General features: G+C 48.7%; 1 protein-coding gene across 2 annotated transcripts in view; it reads left to right on the forward strand.

Annotated features, from left to right (window-relative positions):
• The window catches only part of Asap2 (ArfGAP with SH3 domain, ankyrin repeat and PH domain 2), a 151,010-nt gene that overhangs the window by 40,327 nt on the left and 89,456 nt on the right, over window positions 1-21,227 (forward strand). For both annotated transcript variants that reach the window (XM_051143853.1, XM_051143859.1), the window contains exon 2: window positions 16,992-17,064. In XM_051143853.1, the coding sequence (XP_050999810.1) occupies window positions 16,992-17,064 (73 nt within the window). The remainder of the gene's footprint in view (window positions 1-16,991; window positions 17,065-21,227) is intronic.

Genomic DNA, 21,227 nt, shown 5'->3' on the forward strand with positions numbered 1-21,227 from the left:
TGAACTGAATATGCTATAGTCGTCTGTTCGTGCTGCTGGCTTCTTAGACCACTCTGCTTTACAGCTGAGCACTGTCACATGGAGCGTGCCATAGTTTTAAAGCCAGTTTTACTAAGTGACGGACAGTTGAGTTTCCCCAGGTTTTAGCTGGAATGACCACGAGTGGCTAGGAACATCCAAGTTCGAATCTTTGTGCAAACAGATCTCTCTCTCTCTCTCTCTCTCTCTCTCTCTCTCTCTCTCTCTCTCTCTCTCTCTCTCTCTCTCTCTCTTTTGAGACGGGGAGCTAGCCTTGAACTTGTGACTGGCCCACAGGTGTGCACTGCTTGCTGTGGTCAGATTCTTGTTTTATTGTTGACTTGGGTAAGCACTTAGGGGCGAGGCTCGTGCTGAGTGGATGTAAGGTAGTATAAGCCCGTCTGCCCTTCTGTTTTCTCAAGCTGCAGCACAGTTCATTTCCAGTTTTACTTGTCACGTGCGAGGGTTCCAGGCACTCCATCTCCGCCTCAGCAGTTGTCGGTACTATCAGCCATTTTGTCATTTTAGGGCATACAGGGGAATCTCACTGGGATTTAACTTACATATCCCTGGTGACCACTGTATTCAGCTTGCCATGTTTTCATTGGCCTCTGGGCATTCTATCTGATATAGTGTAGCTGTCTGAACTTACACTATGTATATAGGGTTTTTTTTTTCCTGTTGTTGTTTGTTTTTATGAAATGCATCATAAGAGTGGAGATGCTGAGGTTGTTGAGTGTCTCTCACTGGAGGGAGCAGTCAAGAGAAAAATCAATGTTTCTGTGGTTCTCAGCCTTCCTGATGCTCCGGCCCTTTAATACAGCTACACATGTTGTGGTGACCTCCAACCATAAAATTATTTTGTTACTACTTCATAATTGTAATTTTGCTACCGTTATGAATCGTAATATAAATATATGATATGCAGGATATCGGATATGTGACCCCAAAAGAAGCTGTGACCCACAGGTTGAGAACCACTGGTTTAAGTCGTGATGGTCCAAGACAAGTTTGTTCAAGATTTATTCTGCAAAACAAGTGTTACAGGTGTTCTGTGAGCTGGATTAAATCACCCTTACAGAAAGAAGTTAAATGATTTAATGGGCTGTGATTTATTTTTTAAAAATTGGGGTGGAGCATGTTGGAGAGATGATGGCTCAACGATGAAAAGCTCTTGCTGTCCTTCCAGAGGACTTGGGTTCCCAGAACCCACATCATCTCTTATGAGCTGTCTATAACTCCACTTCCAGGGCAGCCGGCACTCTGCTCTGGTCTCCGCAGGCACTACACACAAGTGCTGCACAGACATGCAGGCACTACACACAAGTGCTGCACAGACATGTAGGCACTACACACAAGTGCTGCACAGACATGCAGGCACTACACACAAGTGCTGCACAGACATGCAGGCACTACACACAAGTGCTGCACAGACATGTAGGTACTACACACGAGTGCTGCACAGACATGCATGCAGGTACTACACACAAATGTTGCACAGACAGACATGCAGGCACTTCACACAAGTGTTGCACAGACAGACAGGCATGCAGGCACTGCACACAAGTGCTGCACAGACTTGCATGCAGGCACGACACACAAGTGCTACACAGACATGCAGGCATGACACACAAGTGCTGTACAGACATGCATACAGGCAAAATACCCTGTTGGCATACACTGGGTGTTACAGAACTTAGGAACTGGAGTTCACAGGTTAGAATTGCTCCAGTTACACAGCTCTGCTGGTTTAATGAAGCCACTTGTGTAGACATGAAAAGTTGGACCACAGTCAGTGTGCAATTGTAGTCATCCTAATCAACGACACATCCCTAGATGCTGATCCTCACAGAAATTTGGGAGTAAAGCCATCCTAGGGTGTGTGGTGTGTGTATATGGCATTGTATATATGCTGTGTGTATATGTGTGTGTGCATCACAGACAGCTGTACACAGAGAAGTTAATGCTTGACTTATGTCCACTGTGATAATGTGGCCCACAGGTCTGACTTCCGGGTGCATCCTGTTCCGTACATTTACAATAAGGATTGCAAGGACATGCTGCATGGCCAGTGGTGGAGCTCAAACCGATTTCCTACTACTTCAGAGTGTTTCTTTTTTCTTTTTTTCTCCCAAACAAAGGATGTTTTATATCTTATGTAATTCAAAGACTTATGAAAGCATAGTGTGGGCCACTGGCATCAGTGCTCCTAGTTCCAGATGAATGGCTTCCGTGTTCTCAGTGATGCAGCTCGGAGGACAGGATGCCACGCATTTAGACAATCTATGCTCTAGCAAGAGCGCCTCTTCATCCATTGTGCGCAGAGGAGCTGGTAGACGCCAGTCCCCCTGATCCCTCCACCCCTCTCCAGCTCTGATCCCAGCCATATGCTGGGAGGGGCTGGCACAGCCCCTCTGGCTACATTCATGCAACCTGCCTGCCTGTTAACAACTTGTCACTTTCATCAGGACAGCACCATGTCATCTGTTCCAGGGCGTCTCTCCTTAGAGGCAGTCACAGCAGTGTTAGGTATGAAGTTCAGTACTGAATGCTCCAATCATCTCACATTCCCAAAGCACGTGCCTGTGAGGGAAGAGACCTGGCTGCTTGCCTTGGAAGAAGCGCCCTCGAGGTCTCACCTTTGTCTTCCGTAGTTCTGTTAGAAGGTTCAGTGGCCCCAGGAAGTCTTAGGTTTCTGAAAGTAAGGTCTCTTTCACAGTAACCTCAGGCGTGATAAGAGCAGCTTGTCTGCCTAATAGACATTGTAGAGTAGTTACTGCAGGACTTTCAAAGGTCCTCCCACCCCCAAATTAAATAACTTTCTTTTCTCTTTCTTTCTTTCTTTTTTTTTTTTTTTTTTTTTTTTTTTTTTTTTTTTTTTTTTTTTTGAGATAAGGTTTCTCTGTGTAGCCTTGGCTGTCCTGGACTCCCTTTGTAGACCAGGCTGGCCTCCAACTCACAGTAATCCACTTGCCTCCTGCCTCCCCAGTGCTGGGATTAAAGGTGTCTGCCACCATGCCCGGCAAATAGCTTTATTTTCATGATCTGTGGTTCCTGGACTTTTTAATAGTAGTTTACTGTGAGACAGATTAAGGAAACTGTGCTGCTATGAGAACATACATAGGCTGAGAGAATACGACAGACAGGAAACCACTTTAGCTTATCTTTAACACCCCCATCCCCATCCCCCTGGCCTTGGGAAATATGTGGACTCTCTGAGCCTCGGTGGGTGCGGTCTTACAATCCTACTGTCTGGGTTACCCACTGTCATGTCAGATCGCTTTGTACTGCAAGTGTCATGTAGACTAAAAGTGAGTTACTGCCTCTCACCTCGTGCCGTGGGTTGGTTGATGGCGCCCTGACTTTCATACAAGTGGTACTCACATAGGCCTTCTATTTTTTTTCCTATATATTTTAAGGCATTCACGCCAGGGAAATACAGCAGAAGCTTTAGTTTAAAAAGTGCTTTCTGCCATTATTGACTTTATTTTTACAGTCTCTTGTTCACAGTAATAATAATTAATCATTGAATTTTTTTTGTTGTTGTTGAAAATTTCAGGCATAGGTCTTTCTTTTCCTAAGAAAAACAACCCATTACATCATGTATTTGAATGTCATATTAATATTTTCTCCGCGTGCATGGAAAACATAACCGGAGTCAGTTCTCTCTGCATACCATGTGGGTCCTGGGTGTTGAATTCTGAGTGGGTGCAAGTGCCTTTACTCACTGAGACAGCCCAGGCCGTCTGTCTGGGAGGCATCCGAGCTCTCCCTCACGTTGCGTGAAGAGGAATGAGTGCTGTGCATGTTAGTTTTAGAGCAGACGGTATACTGGTTTAAACTGTGTCTGTGCCTGTCCGTCCATTCTGTCCCATTCTTCGGTGTCAGTCCCCCACCCATCAAACCAAACACGGCACCAGTGTGTTTAGTCTCTGTGGCCTTTTGGAGCTGGCCCACCATTGTTCATCAAGCTTGTTAACCGTGAGCTGGGGTTTGCCCATCCTTGGGTACTGTCCATGGGCCTGCACTTTGGGATGGTGCTTCATACATGAGATGGACAGGTGTTGTGTCCTAGAGTGTGTCAGGGACCCTTGGGCTTTTTCTCTGTCGTGAGTTATCTCAGATGTGCCCGCGGGGGAGGGGCAGTCTGGGCGCACAGTTTTCGTGTAGAAGGCTAGGCCATTGCTTCCCACTTTCCCTTTTGTTCTCTTCCCTAGGGTTTCCAGGTTTTTCCCCCCACCTCTGGACTGAAAACAAAAAGTTAGCATAACTAATGGCCAGAGCCCTTCCTGGGGGGGTGGGACCTGAATCCTCCAGGGAAGAAAGTAAACTGCACTTCTGACCCTCCCAGCAAATCCGGGAGCTGCCTCTGCCCTGTGCTGCACTTCCTGTCCCCTCATGTTCCATTCCTCAGTGACAAGGACCGAGCTCACGCTTACCTTTGCCCTGCGCTTGGCCTTGTGCCCACAGCCTCATCCTGAGCCTGCTTGCCTGCCTTCCTGCCTGACCAGCCTCCTCACTAGGCTCCTATTATTCATCTAGTCCCCAGTCACATCTCTCTTCTGCTTACGACCCCTACTCATCCTCTATGCTGCAACCTTGGGCTGGGGGTGGGGGCTGGGGTGCTATCTGAAGGCTTGGTGGTTAAAAAAAATTAAATTAAATTAATTTTCATTAAAATTAAATTTAAAGAATGGGGAGCTGGAGAGATGGCTCAGTGGGTAAGAGCACTGCCTGCTCTCCCAGAGGTCCTGAGTTCGATTCCCTGCAACCAGGTGGTGGCTCACAGCCATCTGTAACGAGGTCTGGTGCCCTTTTCTGGCCTGCAGGTGACCTCCAGATAGAGTGTTCGTATACGTAAAATAAAAATAACAATAAAAAGGATGGACTCTACAGTCCCCCTCACCTGCCCTCCCCTGCCAAAAAAAAAAAAAAAAAAGAACGGGGCTGGAGAGATGGCTGAGCTGTTTTAAAAGCACTTGTTGCACTTACAGAGGACTAGGGTTTGGTTCCCAGCACCCACATGGCGGCTCAGGACAGTCTAACTCCATTTACAGGGGATCTGACTCTCTCTCTCTTCTGTCTTTCATAGGCAGTCAGTCATACACATGGCACACAGAAATACATGCAGGGAAAACATTCATATCCATAAATATATCTTTGTTTTGTTTTGGTGTTTCGAGACAGGGTTTCTCTGTGTAGCCCTGGCTGTCCTGGAACTCTCTCTGTAGACCAGGCTGGCCTCGAGCTCACAGAGATCCTCTTGCCTCTGCCTCCTGAGTCTGGGATTAAAGATGTGTGCCACCACTACCTGACAATAAATCTTAAAAAAGCAATTAGCAGGAGCTTCTGCATCTCTTGGGGGCCCTAAAACTCTGTCCACACCTTGTTTCTTGTGGCTCTTAGGGCCCTTTGCTGCGACCAAGCCGAGGTCAGAAGTGTGCCACCAGTGTGTGACTCCCTTCTGCGTTGGAATGGAAGAATGTGGTCTTTTTGAGTGTGTTTAGCAACACTGCCTCTTCACCTGAAAGCATTTGAGGCCCAACAGCAAAGCAAAGCTGTGTTTTGGGGAGCTGAGGCCTGGAGCCAGTTCTGTCTTTTCCCTGTTACTTCTGGGGCCCAGACTTGCATTGTCCTGGAGCTAAATGGAACAAACTATGAGTCCTCAGTTTGTATCTAGGAGTAGCCCTTGGGTGTCTACCTAGACCCTTCCCCAGGGGACCCTAATTATAAAACAAGGGCCTAGGCAGGCTCCCCTCCCCTCTCTAGCCAGTCACTGTCAGGTGGCCTGGCTGCTCTGCTATTTGTTTTCAGGGGTGGGGTGGAGTGGGGTAGGATGGTCCTTGCCTTAATCAGGATGCTTCATGGCACCCCAGCAATTCAATTTCAAGCAGATACTGTTGTCCTATTTTAGGAATACGGTAAATGCAGCCAGGAGATTGAATAATTGTTGTGCAGAAATGTGGGAATGGAAATGCCAGTGGCTCTTGCAGGAAGTCTGGGTCTTAAGATGAAGAGAGGGTGCGTACAAAATTGCCTGGAGCAAGAAAGATACCCAGGTGGTTTCGGCACATCCTCCACCCTTCCTCAGTCCGTCTTTGCCTTACAGAAAGAACTGTACTGCACTGATTACAGCGCAATACAAGATTAGTATTTGTAGATATGGCAGATGTGGGCTGGAGGCTATGGAGGGAGACCAGCCCAGGGCTCAGTGTCAGTTACTGTGTGGTCCTTGGAGTTGGGCCCCAAGCTGTCTCGTTAAACTATGCATCTTCTATGTCAGTGTGTTTCTCCGGTGGTAACAGAGCTCCCAAAGACGCATATTCTGTTCCATCTAGTTCCAGGACAATGCAAGGCGCTCCAGAGGCCCCAGAAGGAGACACAGGGGAAGGATAGACCAGACCCAGTGTGCGAGAGGGTACATGGCCATTCAGCACTTTCAAAGGCATCTGAACCCTTGACTCCTTTGAATAAAAATGATTCCTGTGGTAGACAGCTTGTGATGGGGGCAGCGAGCAGCCCATGATTTCCTCCTTAGCTTCTTTACCCTCCAGATTCTGGGCTGTCCCAGTTGCAAAGGACCAGGTCTTTGGGGAATGGGGGTGGGGGTTGGGAAACAGGAACTCAGGAATGGAAGTCCAAGAAATAGACCAAAGGTAGTAGTGATCTGTAATTTCCCCCCTTGAGAAGTCCAGTAGTCAATGTTGTATTCCAGCACAGGCAAGTCTTGACGCCTCCCGAGGGCTGGGATTAAAGGCGTGCACCACCACTGCCTGGCTAGTGGGGATGGTTTAAAGAAGCCATTGGGGGGGGTATAGGGGGTACTCAGGAGTGGGGTGGGAAGGTATTATTTTCCTCAGGCTCTAGAGAGCAGCAAAAATGAGGTGGGGGCTGCCTGTGGCCTCCTGGCTCTGGCAGGGACACTGTTAAGAAACTGGGTAGGGGTGCAGCTCTGGGAACTAGCCTGTGTTTTTCCTAAATTTGCTGTGGCTCTCCAAACTCTTCGTTCAGTTCAAAGCCAAATAAGCGGTCTGGGGGTGAGTCTCTTAAGGTATTTGAGTCATTCTCTTCTGCTTTGAGTTGGGAAAGTGAATGAGGATTTTGCAAGCTGACCTGGGTGTTTGATGCGATGGAGGTCAGGCACGCAGCGTCAGTGGCTGTATGGTACTTGGAGTTAAGCCCCTAACTGTCTTGTCAGAGTATACACTCTGTGGCAGTTATACTACAGTGTGTTTCCCTGATGCTGACAGAGTTCCTGAGTGGTGATTATGTCCTGTCGTTCATGCAAAGGGCTTTGGTGCTGGTAGGGGTTGCAGGACAGGGTAGGTGAGGGTGGGGCATCGTCTCTCTGCCACCTGACTTTGACAGACACTTGTGGCTACTGTAGAGGGAGAGAGGACAGGCGGGGGGGGGGGGGGGTGGGGTAGGGGGCATGCGGGGGGCACATTAGGCCTGCCTGGATCCCCTTGCACAGGGAAAGGCCCTGAGTCATGAGAAAGCAGAGCTTGCTAGGAATCATATTTCATAGTGGAGACCCTAACACAGAGTCTCTGGCTTAGTGGGGGAGGGTTTCATGGACTCTGGGTGGCCACTCCCTCTCATCCCTGCACTTTAAACTACACTTTACTCATTTAACCCTAAATGTTAAAGCTAAGAGGACAAAGGGCCTTCCTTCTACCAGGCTGGTTCAGGGCACCACTGGTTGCCCTTGTGGGGATCCTGCAAGAAATGCCAGGAAATGTTCTTTAAAACTTAAAATATGAATGAGAAACAAAACAAAAAAACCCTCTTGGTTCTTGGAGGCGAGGCAATGGAAGTGTGAACTGGGTCCCCCCCTCCCCCCACCCCTTTCCTCCCTTCCCCCACCTCTTCTTCTGTACATCATCATCATAATCTAAGTCCACTTAGTGCTGCGTGATGGAATATTGACTGGTCTGTTTTAGCCTGACCCTGTGCATATAAAGGCACTGCAGTGAAGTCGGGTGTAATGGCCACGCCATGTCCAGAAGACAGGGTTTTACCAAATTCGTCCCCACCTTCCTCCTCTTTTTTTTTTTTTTAGACAGGGTTTCTCTGTGTAGCCTTGACTGTCCTAGACTCGCTTTGTAGACCAGGCTGGCCTTGAACTCACAGCGATCCACCTGCCTCTGCCTCCCGAGTGCTGGGGTTAAAGGCGTGCGCCACCATGCCTGGCTCTTCCTCCTCTTAATACTCTTTGCATCCCCTTTTCAGCCATGTTCTATTTTTGGAGACGTTTTTTTCCCTCTGAATTTATCCTGATGATGAGGACAGGCCTTGATGGAAGGTGTGTCCCTAACACTTACCTTAATTGGCATGCTTTAGCCTGTGCCCCTCTGAGAAGCGGCGGCCCTAGGTTGGTGCTGTCCCCGACTGTGCCAGCTGTATGTGGAACACTACGCCCGTGACCCTGGCTGAGGAAGCAAGCCTTGTTAGACTCAACTTAGGAAGCCAGGAGATGCTCTTCAGAAGCCAAGGATTCCTGGAGAATTCCCGTTTTGTTGGGGTCCGTTTTCTCTATAGTCTGATAGTCAAGATGGAGAGACAAGTGTCTCTTTAGCACATCTTCATTGCTGACTGTTATATTCTCTTTTTCAAAGACATCCAGTACCTCTTTGCCCCATTTTTGTTTTTTTGTTTTTTAGTTTTTTGGTTTTTTTTTGTGTGTGTGTATTTCAAGACAGGGTTTCTCTGTGTAGCTTTGGCTGTCCTGGACTTGCTTTGTAGACCAGGCTGGCCTCGAACTCATAGAGATTCATCTGCCTCTTCTTCCGTGAGTGCAGGGATTGCAGGCATGTGTCACCTTGCCCTGCTCTGCCCCCATGTATTGCTTTAAGCATCTGGTCACAGTTACACGATGTTCCTCAGAAAGAACACATAAAACACAAATATGACAGCTTGTGGACAACAGGAAGGCATCCGTGTGGCCTGGCATGCTGGCCCGGATGAGGTGTAGGGGGTAGAGCCAATGGTGTGTGATCTGTGTGGACGTGTCCCCAGGCAGACTCCGTTGCCTCAAGGATACCCTTCTTAGTTCTGAAGACTCAGCAGAGGGGAGGTGGGAGATCGCCTCCCTCCCCTCTTTATGTCACCCAAGTGAAGTTCATGTGCCTTGAGCCTAGTTTCCTGGGGAAGTCAGTCTGACCTAGGATCTCATTGTCTTGTGGGCCTGAGAAGATAACAGAAGGCTGACCTCAGCCACCAGCTGATGCTCACCTTCCCAGCCCCTGCGCCTGGCTCTGTCCCCTGTCCCTTGTCCCTTCAGCAATGGCTGGACATCTTCTGGGATGGTACCCCTGGGCCCCAGTGTGGTTCCTTTCCTGCCATTGCTCACTTCCAGCCTCCCCTCTGTGCTCTGCTTTCGTTTGGAGGGGCACCATGTAGGATTGTCAATGCCAGAGGCGCTAGAACCTTGGACCATCCAGGGCCTCTTGTGTCCCACTGGCTCCTCCCTGGGAAGGGCACCGTGCAAGGCTGTGCCAGGAGTCTCTGCGTTCCACCTCTGTGTGGCCACTGTGTAACCAACCTTCTTGTCATTGTGCTTTCCTAGTTGCTTATCCCTTTCAGTAATTAGTTGGGAAGCATGACAAAGCTTGGGCTCATGGGTGTCTGTGTCCTTTTCTCTAAATAGTGACTGTAGCATAGGCAAATTAGCAGTTGGATGTGTCCCATGGGCATCTGTAGGGGATAGTTGTTTTTGAAAGTTGACAAGACCAAAGCTGCTCCTCGTTGACCCATCATTTCGACCTGGGATATGTGAGCCATCTGGAGACTGGTATTCTCTTGTCCTTTACTGGTCCATTCCACGAGGCCCTGTCTTGAGTCTTTAGTCTCGGCGGACTGCTGCCACCGAGCACCTAATAGTTTCTGCTCTGCGTAGTTGTTTCTCTCAGGTGATGTCATCTTTGGGGTTTCCTCTTACTTATTTTCCCAGTTCTAAAAGCATTACTGAGAATATATTTGAATTTGTGGGGGAGTAGGGAAGTGGCGCTCAGCCGTGGGACGGCAAGGTGAAGGCGAGACACGAGGCTCCCTCCTCCCCATTGTGTCCCAAGCCTGGACCCAGTGCCAGGTGCAAACAGAGCCCAGGAGCCTGCTGGGGTTCCCCACGGTGGGCCTGCGCGCCTGACTTCTTCATTGGTCAGTGCTCCTGGCTGCCCTGGGTCTCCTGCCGTTTCATACCTCAAGGACTCCCAGCCTTCTGTGTCCATGTCCAGAGAGCTTCAGGCGAGGTTCCTGCCACAGGCTGGGTTAGCTTACCTTCCTCTGCATCCCACAGAGCTGTTTCCACATTAATCATTTATTTATCCTTAAATAAACGAATGCATAAGTACACCCTGGTAAATCTTTCAAAGGGTGCCAAAAATTGAGTCTCTTGGCACCACTTTCTACCTCTCCTGCGGAGCCACGTGATGGCTTCCTGTACCGCCTAACCAAGGAGTCTCTGTTTATTTTTGTATGTGGGAACATGCAGCTTTGAGTACTGCTGTTTTCTTTACTGCTTAATCTGTTCCATGTACTTTTGTGGTCAAAAGGAAGCAAATCCTCAATGGCCGGATAGTAGAAAAGGAGGCAAGTGCAGAATATCGACGTCCTTTTCATTTGGCTTTGTCCAAATGTCAAGCATAGTGAATGCACCGAGGCCCGTGACCTGTTATTGTGCTGTGGCTTTCTTGCTTTCCAGTTTTTTGTTTTATCTGTTTGTGTGAGACAGTCTCACACTGTAGCCCCTGCTGACCCTTAAATTGTAGCAGTTCTCCTGTCTTGGCCTTCAACGTGCTGGGATTTCAGGAGTGAGTTACCATGCCTGACATGATCTCTCTCTTATTCTCTCTGTCTGTCTGTCTCTGTCTCTGTCTGTGTGTGTGTGTGTGTGTGTGTGTGTGTGTGTGTGTGTGTGAGACCTTCCTCTGAAGGTGTGCTCTCTGCTCAGGCTGTGATGAGAATGGAGTCTGACATGTAGAAACTATGAACAGGACAACCATGGAGCGAGTGTTTGTTTTTCATTACCTGTACTCCGGTGTCACCTACTTCAGTATTAGATTGAGTCCTTCGGTAAACTTGTAGTTTGCCACCCATGGCACAATGGTGCATCTAGCTTGGCCTTTCATTTTGAGATGTTTTCACAGCATAGCGTTGCGTGTTGGTGTTAACATTTTTGTCAAAGCCTCTTGTATTCTGTGTACACAACAGCTGTCCTTTCATTGCTTTGTAGCCCTCTTTGGTACAAATGCGTAGGGGTTTGTGGGTTTGTCCACTTTAGGGCTGTTTTGAAGGGTGTTGTGTGTATTCGTGTGTTTAGCTTCTGTGTCATTAGGTAATGGCCACGTGTTCCCGCCCTTCCAGCTTGTCCCGAGGCGCACACATTTCACACAGCTGCGGTTTGGCTTGGCTTGGGCATGAATTTGATCTTAATTTTGAATGACACCTGCTCTTCTCCTGGCCTCACTTAATTCCCAGAAGGAGGTAGGCCCATTATTGGCCTGCTTTACAGCGAGCTCACGGCCACTCTGTGATTATGTGCCTCCCCGATGGCTTCTGCAAACGTTTGCCACTCTCCTTAATGCACTGTACTTTGCTCAAAGTCAAATGTGTGAAGAGGCCGGGCTGCCATTACTGCTCGCGTGACTGTCCTGGCAGAGCTGCCCTTGGGTGTGCCTGGGTTTATCAGGTAGCTTTCAAAACTCATTTCCTCTCAGGATGGTCCTTTGTAAATAGAGTCAGGGGAGATGGGGTGGCCTAGGAGGGGAGAACATGGAGGGGGCCTGCTCAGTGGGGGCAACTATGTTCTGTAGGTCTCCTGTCTTTGGGTTCCAGGAAGGAAGGTTGGCCCCTTCCCTTCCCGGTTGACCCTGTTTGAGATCCCAGGGTGCTGGTAGGTCCTGGGCTGGTAGGACGTAGTGCTTCTATGCCAGGGCTGAAGGGACAGGCCTGGGTCATGCCATGGAAAAGATGCTCTGTGTGGATTGTCTAAGTCAGAGGCAGCAAACTTTTCCTGTAAAGGGCCAGATGGTAATTAAATAAACTCCCACAAATATTTATAGTGAAATTCAAAACACAGCTAATAGCCAAGGCCCGTGATTGAGAAAAGCTGGATTGTTTTCTTCAGTAGGGTGAGAGTGAGCCTTCCCTCACCCGTTAACACATCCAACTGGACATATCTACCCATCAGAACCCTTAGGCCGTGACCTCTTTGCCTTGTAGCTCATGGGTTTCCCCAGCTCCTTAGGCAGACCGTGGAAGCTGCCCCTTCACCCAGCCTCCCCATCAGGGCGAAGGTACCCGCCTGCCAGGGTTGTGGAACCCAAGAGGAGAAGGTAGTATGTGACGGTACTGAGTCATGGAACAAGGAGGCCCAGGCTGCCTAGTTTGTTTCCTTGCCCCTGGGACAGGCCCACAAGTGCACAGAAGGACCTCCAGAGGCAGAGGAAAAGAGCCTGATGACATTCTGGAACCATCAGCATGGACGCCTGTGTGGCTGGAGCTCTCTAGGAAGGCAGCAAGGCATGCAGAAGTGAACTATTTTTCCTTTTAATTGAATACCCTGCAGCTTGTGGCTACTGTGCAGGGCAACCAGGTGTGACCAGGCAGCGAATGGGAAGGAGAGGGACTTTCTAATGGCAGGTTACACATGACCCCTACCCTCACCGTCTCCGTGCACCATCTCCACTTACCACCCCAGTTACTTATTTTCCTTGGAAAATATCTGAGACACATCCCTTCAGTCTTGTTTATGTAATAAATTTAATCTGTTAAGCTTGTTTTAACAAAGTAGAGGTCAGCTTGAGTCTAGCCCCTCCAAGTTTTTTATAGGGCTTGGCCAGACATCAGCTGCGGGGCGGGCCAGCCCTCTGTCTTTAATGACATATACATCTCCAAGTGCTTGGAATTTGCCCACACATTTTGGTGTAGGTTTTCTCCCTTTTCCTTACAGGCCTGAGTAGTTGTGGCAGAAGAGGGTGGTGGGAGGTGAGTTACAGTCAGAAGTCTCAGCCACACTGCAGCTACCTTCAGTTTCTGGGGACCACCAAAAGCCTTACATTGCTCTCGCTTTAAGGTTTTGGCAAAGCTTTTTTATTTTTATTTTTAAGATTTATTTATTTATTACTATGTATACAGTGTTCTGTCTGCATGTACACCTGAACACCAGAAGAGGGCATTAGATCACATTATAGATGGTTGTGAACCCCCATGTGGTTGCTGGGAATTGAACTCAGGACCTTTGGAAGAACAGGCTGCGCTCTTAACCACCGAGCCATCTCTCCAGCCCAGCAAAACTTTTTTTAAAAATACGTCATGGATCCGAGACTTCTTAGTTGTGCTCACTCCTGATGATCTATAAATACCCTCTGTGATGGAGGGGGCATTTCTGAGTAGGGAGGGAATTGCTTGTCTCTGGTGTGGATTTTAATTATAATTACCTCTGCCGACAAACGCCAACTCACCTTCATGCTAGGCTCTGCTGGATAGACAGGGGAAAGCAGCAGCTAGCGTTTGTTTATCTGCTCACTCCTGAGGCAGGAAACAGCTTCCCTTCAACAACAGGGATCGAAGGACTCTTCCAATGGAGGTGTATTTTTATAAGGCTTCTGCGCTGTCCTTGATAGGAAAGGCCTGTGGTCCTCCAGAGCACTGTGTGGAGTGTTGTCTGAGTTGAGCCCGTTGCAGAGTGCCAGCCCCTGGCACCTCAGTGGATCACCACCTCCAGCCCCTACTTCTGGGCAGGCCTGAGCGACGCCCCACAGACACAGGTGTGCCCTGGGCTTACCAATGGGCAGAGCCCTTGGGTCTACTGGAGAGAGGCTGGCTAGTAGCTGATTAATTACCCATGAGTCCAACTTGCAAATGGGGCCTGGCTGGTTTCTGAACCAGTGTGGCAACAGCTAATTCCTTCAGCTGTGGGTGCTCACTCCGAGGATCGTTTCCTGCCTGCCCCTCGTGGCCCTGAAGTACTACAGTCCACGCCTCTGGTCAGGGGAACCCTGAGGCTTGGTACTGAGTCCCCATTCCTTGGCAGGTTATCTGGTGCTCAGTGGGACGTGAATGCAGCCCATGGCCTTAGAGAAGGGCCCTGGGGAAAGTAACAAGCAGTGAAAGTCGTTTTATTGGTAGTTCCCAGAACTCTGCGTGCTCACACATGGTAGTCGTCTGCGCAGGTGTCTTTTCAAGCTGAGTCCTGGCCTTCTGCCCTCACCAGTTTATCTGTTGCTGGATCCTTGTCTTGGTTTCTTCCCCGTTGCATCTCCACTATCAGCTTTAGTGCTTAGCAAATCTCATCTGAAACCCTGATCAACCACAGAAGCTGTGGGCCGACCTATAATGAATGATTAACCCTTCCCGTGGAGGGTTACCCGGTGGCTTTGCTGGAGGACCAGATACCTGCGAACCAGCCTGTGAAGCTGGGGGTGTTGGGAAGGGGAAGAAAACAGTGAGTTGGCTTCAATGGGATGAGAGCTCAGGGGTGGGGGTGGAGGGGGTGGGAGTAACCGGAAGTGACAGTGACAGTCGGGTGGGGGGCATCGATGGGTGAGCGAGGAAAACTTAGAGCACAGGAGGGGATTGATTCTACAGCTTATTTTTGTTGGCATTATGGATGCCGGGAGCCTCCCCGATGATCCGAGCTGCCTTGGAAGTTTGCTTTCTGCTTCTCTGTCCTTTCTCAAGTAATGTTTCCTCCTTTCACACCTTGCGCTCAAGGAAGCTTTTCGGCAAGCCTTGTTGTTGAGTGGCTTCCAGACAGCTCAGCCCTGCTGCTGTGGATATCCTCTGCTCTCTGAGGAGGCTTGGGGGAGGGTGGCTCTTCTTGTTTGAATGCAGGTCAGGTACTGTTCTGGGCAGTTGCAGAGACTGGCCAGGGTAGATTCTTTAGCAGAGGCCCTGGACTGCGTGTTTACCTCATCAAATGTGTTTTGCAGCAAGGACCTGTCACTTGGAATGAGAACGCTCAGCTGTGACAGCACACTGATTCATGGCTGTGTGTCAGGCTCTGCTCCCTGATGCGTGGGCGGTGGTGCTTCAGGATCCAGTGTTTCTGAAAAAGCCTGAGCAAACACTGCTTGGAGGCTGGAAGGCTGGGGAGGACCGGGAGGACTGGGGACAACCAGAGAGGACTAGGAGGCTGGGAGGGAGGACCAGGAGGCTGGGAGGGAGGACCAGGAGGCTGGGAGGGAGGACCAGGAGGCTGGGAGGGAGGATCAGGAGGCTGAGAGGGAGAGGTCTATGGGTTCCCAAATCCCCTTTTATATTTCAAGGTCAAGAGTAGATGAGAGATGACCACCCAGGGATGTTAAGCGTTCGCTTGGGAGGTTAGGGAGATGGCTCAGGAGGTGAGAGAGTTTGTTATACAAGCATGAGGCCCTGAGTTAAAAACAAACAAACAAAGCAAAACCAAAGCCCACACCATAAAACAGCCAGGCATAGTCATGACCACAGTGCCGCAAGATGGATCATGGCAGTTACATGGCCAAAACAAGTCTGTGCTAAGGGAATAGGGTAGCAAGTGATGAAGGAGGCATCAAGTGTCCTTTTCTGACTTCCACAGGTGCGCATCCCCATCCACACACCGTGTGATCCCACAGGAAAAGCCAGGTGTGGTAGCAGGTGCCTGTAACCCCAGCACTGAGACGGGAGCGTCTCTGGGGCACAGTCACTTAAAATCTTTCCCTATATACAAAAAAGCTAACTCATTATAAGAAGTTCTGATTGAAGGCCAGCCTCAGTTATACAATATAGCACAGCTGTCTTTAAAAAAATATGTATGTATGTATGTATGTATGTATGTATGTATGTATGTATGTATCGACAGACAGACAGATAGTTCTGAGAGTGCAAGCCTATGGCCCCAGGGTTGACCTGTTCATTCAGAGACAAATACACAGTAATGTGATAAGGACTCCCCCCCCCCCCCCCCCCCCCCCCCCCCCCACTATGCCTGATGTCTTTTGATCATTGTTCCATTTAAAATTGTCAACTCCAATCTCATCTGTTCTTAAACAGAAAGTAGCTACTGTGGCATCAGAACAAGGACTTACAAAGGCTGATTCTGGAAGCGGATTCTACAGGCTGGCCTTCTCAGTGTTTTCAGAAGACAGGTCACTGGTGTTTTAAATAGTCACCCCCATTACCGCTTAGTTGGCCTCGCTCTCATGGGTCCCAGATGTGCTCAGCCTCCTGTCACAACCATTTGGCGTCCTTTGATCTGCCGAGCTGTGGAACTGAGCTCTGGGAAAGTGCTTACCCTGTCTCTTTGGTGGACACTTAGCTGTGAGTCGGTCCCCAGGTTGGATGAATCACTGTGCATACTGCTGAGCACCTACTATGTACAGAGGTTGCGAGTGCTGCCTGTCGCTGCTGCATGATGGTTGCGCTGTCGGTATTTGCTGAATATTAACCATGTGAGTGTTTGTTTAATCATTCAGTCGTACAAAGCTGCTGCAGCTGGATTCTGGGAGAGAAACCTGAGGCTTGGAGAGGATTAGGGACAAGCCTCCTAAACACAGCTAATACCTTCACAAATCCAAAGCACCAATTTGTGTGGGGCAGGTCTAACTCTGTGTCTGTCCTTTGCAGCCTGCCGGTCAGCATGCTCTTTGTGGAGGAGGGGCACCTGGTATCCTTGAGTCTGCAGATAGAGCTTAGGGACAGCCCAGATGCCGCAGAGCCATCTGTCCAGGTTCACTTGCCTTGCTGTAGAGTGCTGTGCCCGGCAGGTGATATGGGCAGGAGCAGCTTATATGCTTCACGTGCCTGAGATGTGTGAGTTGGTTTTCTGTGAACCAGTCAAACTGCTGCTCCATGTGCTTTGAAAAACAATTTTACGCACTAGGCAAAGACTCTGCCCACAGAAGCAGCCCAGGGGCCTTGTAGTAGGAAGCTCAGAAAGTTCTCACTACTGCTGCCTGTAGTTATGGTCTATGTGCAAACATGTTTTAATTCATATATTCTCTGTATTGTAGGCTCTGGACGTGGACCGGATGGTTCTCTACAAAATGAAGAAATCGGTGAAGGCAATCAATATCTCTGGGCTGGGTGAGTACTAACCATTCCCCAGGGGCAGAGATAGGGGGTTTTTCAGTAAAAATATTACATTTAAAGTCCTGATGGTCACCGTTTGCCAGTGAGTGTTGAACCTCTTGCACTGAGCATACAGACCAGAGACACTGGGATGCCTACTCCAGAAATAGTCTTTATTCGTCTGTTGCACCCATCAGCTCCATTATGCCAAGTTTAAATTATCTTAAGGTTGTGTGTCTGGATTTTTTTTTTTTTTAAAGTCGGAGTACTATCTTGCAATCTTTGAGAACAAGTGTCATCTGCTTGGAAAGTCACCTGAGGAGACTGTGCTTTCCTCTGATGTTGACGTTGGTCATAGCAGTTTATAGAGTTCCTTTGTAACTACTGTGCTGTGGCTCATTGGTTAGAATATATTTAGTAGAGGAGTCTAAGGATAGTTTAAACTATTTTAGATCTAGTCAGGAATAAGTCAGAACATTCAGTGAGGGATTAAGCTGATGGCTACCAGTTGGCTGGTTGCATTCTAGCTGGGCCAGCCTCTGCTCTAAAGCCTGTCGTCCCCAAAGAGGAGTTCCTAGGATTGATTCTAGGGTTTAGTGTCTCAAGATGGCTCCTTGTCCAGAAAGAGTGGTCCTTTTGCTGTGTTTGAAACAACAGGAGGAAGAGTTCAGCATTTACACCTGGTCTGCCCTATGACCTCTCTGGGCTCACCCTCCTGAGTCTGTCCTGATTTGTCACAGACTGGCCCCATATGACCTCTTGCCTTGCCTGGCCCAGTTGTGTCTACTGCTACTTAGCTACTTCCATTGCTTCCTGAGCATGTGGTTGCTGTCTGTGCCTTTATCCACACTCCCTGGCTCCAGTCACCTGGGTGTGACCTTGCCAGCCGACCCACCCCTACTCTCTTTCAGGCTGAGACTTGAGACAGGGTAAGCCTTTCTGAACTCCCGTTTCCTCTTGCTTCTGTAGCATGCTTCTCTCTGCCCAGTTCTTCCTTCAGATTTGCAGGTGGGAAGTGCAGCGTGGGTCTCTAAGCTCTCTAAGCTCAAAGCATCTTCAAGGTTCCTTCTCTTGCCTGCTTCTTCTAGAGGCCAGCTGCACTTCTTGACTCTCAGCCCCTTGTAGCTCTAGAACCAGCAAATGGCCAGTGGAGTCTTCTCACGGGTCATGCCTGAGAGCCTGAGCTCTTTATCACAACATAAGGCCACATATCCATGGCTTGAACAAGAGAAAGTTTAGGCCACCGTGGTAGTCAGGTCCTTGGGTGGGCCCTCTTGGTTTATAGACAGTTTAGCTTCTGTGTTTTGAGAGACAGTAGCCCAGTAGCTCTGTCTGGCCTGGAACATGCTATGTAGACCGAATTGGCTGAGAACTCACAAGAGACACACCTGCCTCCACCTCCCGTGTGCCACCACAGGTGGCCAACAGTTATTTTCTTGGGATACCGGAAGCAAATTCTCTTGGGGTCTCTGCTCACAGGAGCATCAGTCCCATGAGGGCCCTGCCCTCTGATGGTTTTCTAGTGGCTTCCTCTCTTCACGTCAACACATTGAAGGTTTGAACTTCAGACTTGGGGGTGCAGTGTTAGTCCCCCCAGCAGACAGCAAACCCCCTGTCTCCCTCCCTCTTTGATATTTAAGTTCAATTAAATTTTAAAAATTATGTTATTTAGTATTATTTTGTATGTGGTGGAGTAGGGGCTATGTGCCATGGTGCACAGAGGATAACTTTCAGGGTTCAAGTCTCTCTTTCCATGATAAGGGCCCTCGGGATGGGACACATGTTGTCAGGTTTGGTGGCAAGTGCCTGTACCTGCTGAGCCTTAACCACCCGTTATCTAGAGTGCTCACGTCTCAAATTGCTTAGCAAGTTTAATCCATCTACTCTCATTTCTTTTTGTCACGCAGCGTAACTGCACGGATGGGCTCAGGGGTTATGATGTGAAGGGCGGGACATTCTTTTCCCCACATAGAACCTCTGGGCAGTTTTGAGGTTGCTTCACTTTAGACTTCTGGTGAGCCCCACATTAATGGATCCTTAATGTTCAGACACCGTTAACAGCTGCCTAGAGGTGCCCAGTAGATCCCCAGCTGTGTAATGTTTCCATTGCAGGTTCTTAAGAATACCTTCCTAGTGTAGAAGAGAAAGGCTGACTGATAATTTTAAATTTGAGCCCTGTCTGTTATGGCAGACACAGTCTGCACTTCGTGGATCTCTGTGGGTTTGTATGGAAGGAGCGCCTGAGATGTTTTGGAGCAGGGACCAGCATATTGAGTTCAAGCACCTGTGTTTTCAGCTTGTGAGCTCATAATGGTTTTTATTCTCTTACCCCGTATGTACACAAATACTTCAATATTGCCTCGTAGCCTACAAAGCCTTGGAGGGGTGGTTGATTTTTGTCTTAACTTACCAATTCTTGCCTTAAAAGCAATATTTCTGAAGGCCCAAAGGGCAGCGGTTCTCAACCTGTGGGTTGAAACACTTCTGGCAAACCTTCATCTCCAAAACAACTTACATTGTGATTCATAACAGTAATAAAATTACAGTTATGAAGTAGCAACGAAAATCATTTTATGGCTGAGGGTCACCACCAGACCTGGGGGTGGCAGCGCTAGGAAGGTTGAGAACCGCTGCCCTAGGTAGATCTGGTTAGAAACATGGCTGGATCCCACCTGTGCAGTCAGGTCGGCTTAGAACTTCAGTGTTTGTTAATTAAACAGTGCCCCAGGGGTACAGCTGGTCTTTGAGAAGTCCAGCTTTGAAGTATCCTGGGCCTGTGAGGTGTCAGTTTGTCCCTGTATCTACTGAGCATGGGTTTTCTTACACAGCGCTGGGTGGTTGAGCTCTCAGTCGGGGATGCCTTTGTGGACGGTCTTATGAACAGGTGTTTATGCTGCTCGTTAAGAAACTGTTTCTGTAATTTTTCCAACTCACTGGACTGCCACCTGACCCCTTAAAAAGGTAAACAAACCCTACTGTATATTTATGGTAAAACTCGTACTCTGTAAATTTCCCAAGTTCTGTCTCAGCATGAAGGTGTTTTCCTCTGTGCTGGGAAGTTGGAGCTAACATTTTTTTTTTCATCTGTTTGACACATCAATTGTGTGACTATTCACCTCCACCAAGGAGGAAGCTACAGGAAACTTCATTTTCACTTCTAGAGTCACTGTGGTGGAGCAGTCTTAGGCAGAGCTAGAGTCCTCTTCACCTGGAGTCTTGAAGGCCCTGGGGAACCTATCACATCCCCAAATAAAAATGTACAGAGGAAGAAACGCTCATTTGAGCTGCAACTTTTACTGTCTTCCACCTAGTGAAAACAGTGAGCCTTTCGTCTGCCCTGACTCCGTTTGCGCATGTTCGCACCCACATGGGCAGGAGCCTAGAAGACAATTGGTAGGAGTTGTTCTCTTCTTCCACTGCTTGGCTTGATGCTGGCGTTGCCATCTGCTGAGCCACCTCACTGGCCCCCTTTTTTTAATTAATGAGAAGCATATAATAGCTTAGGTATCGAATTTTTATTGTATATTAAGAAAGCACCACATCTGGTATGGTTTTTTTTCCTCCTAACTTGTACATGAAGAAAAAAACCACAGTTCTTCTCCAACTGGCCTAGAATACTGAAAACCTGGGACTCTGTTACCTGGCATTGTAAAATGGGCAGATGGAATTTCTAGAAATATGCAGCCAGCTCACATCCCTGAAATCAGAATCTCTGTGTGGAAGGATATTCTTGCACAGAGATGTTAATTTTTTTTTTTTTTTTTTTTTTTGCCTTCCTTACCACGCCCCCCCCCCAAAGAAAACCAGCATCTCCTGGGACAAAACCAGGATCAGCTGCTTGGGTTGGTGGGGCTATTCAACCAGAAGGAAGGGCACAAAATCTGTGCACACACTTCAGTGGGCCATGGTGGCGCACGCCTTTATTCCTAGCACTTGGGAGGCAGAGGCAGGCGGATCTCTGAGTTTGAGGCCAGCCTGGTCTACGGAGTGAGTCCTGGACAGCCATGGCTACACAGAGAAACTATGTCTTGCGAGGTGGGGGGGGGGAGAAGAAAGAAAGAAAGAAATAGTGCACTATCGCATCCTGAAATGCATACACTGTGCTGACCTTCATCAGCTTGAATAGTAATGATTACAAAAGTCACGCATTCGTGTGTTTTCTGTAAGCCAGCAACACA

Source organism: Acomys russatus, chromosome 1 (genome assembly GCF_903995435.1).
Source record: "Acomys russatus chromosome 1, mAcoRus1.1, whole genome shotgun sequence".
Classification (NCBI taxonomy): Eukaryota; Metazoa; Chordata; class Mammalia; order Rodentia; family Muridae; genus Acomys; species Acomys russatus.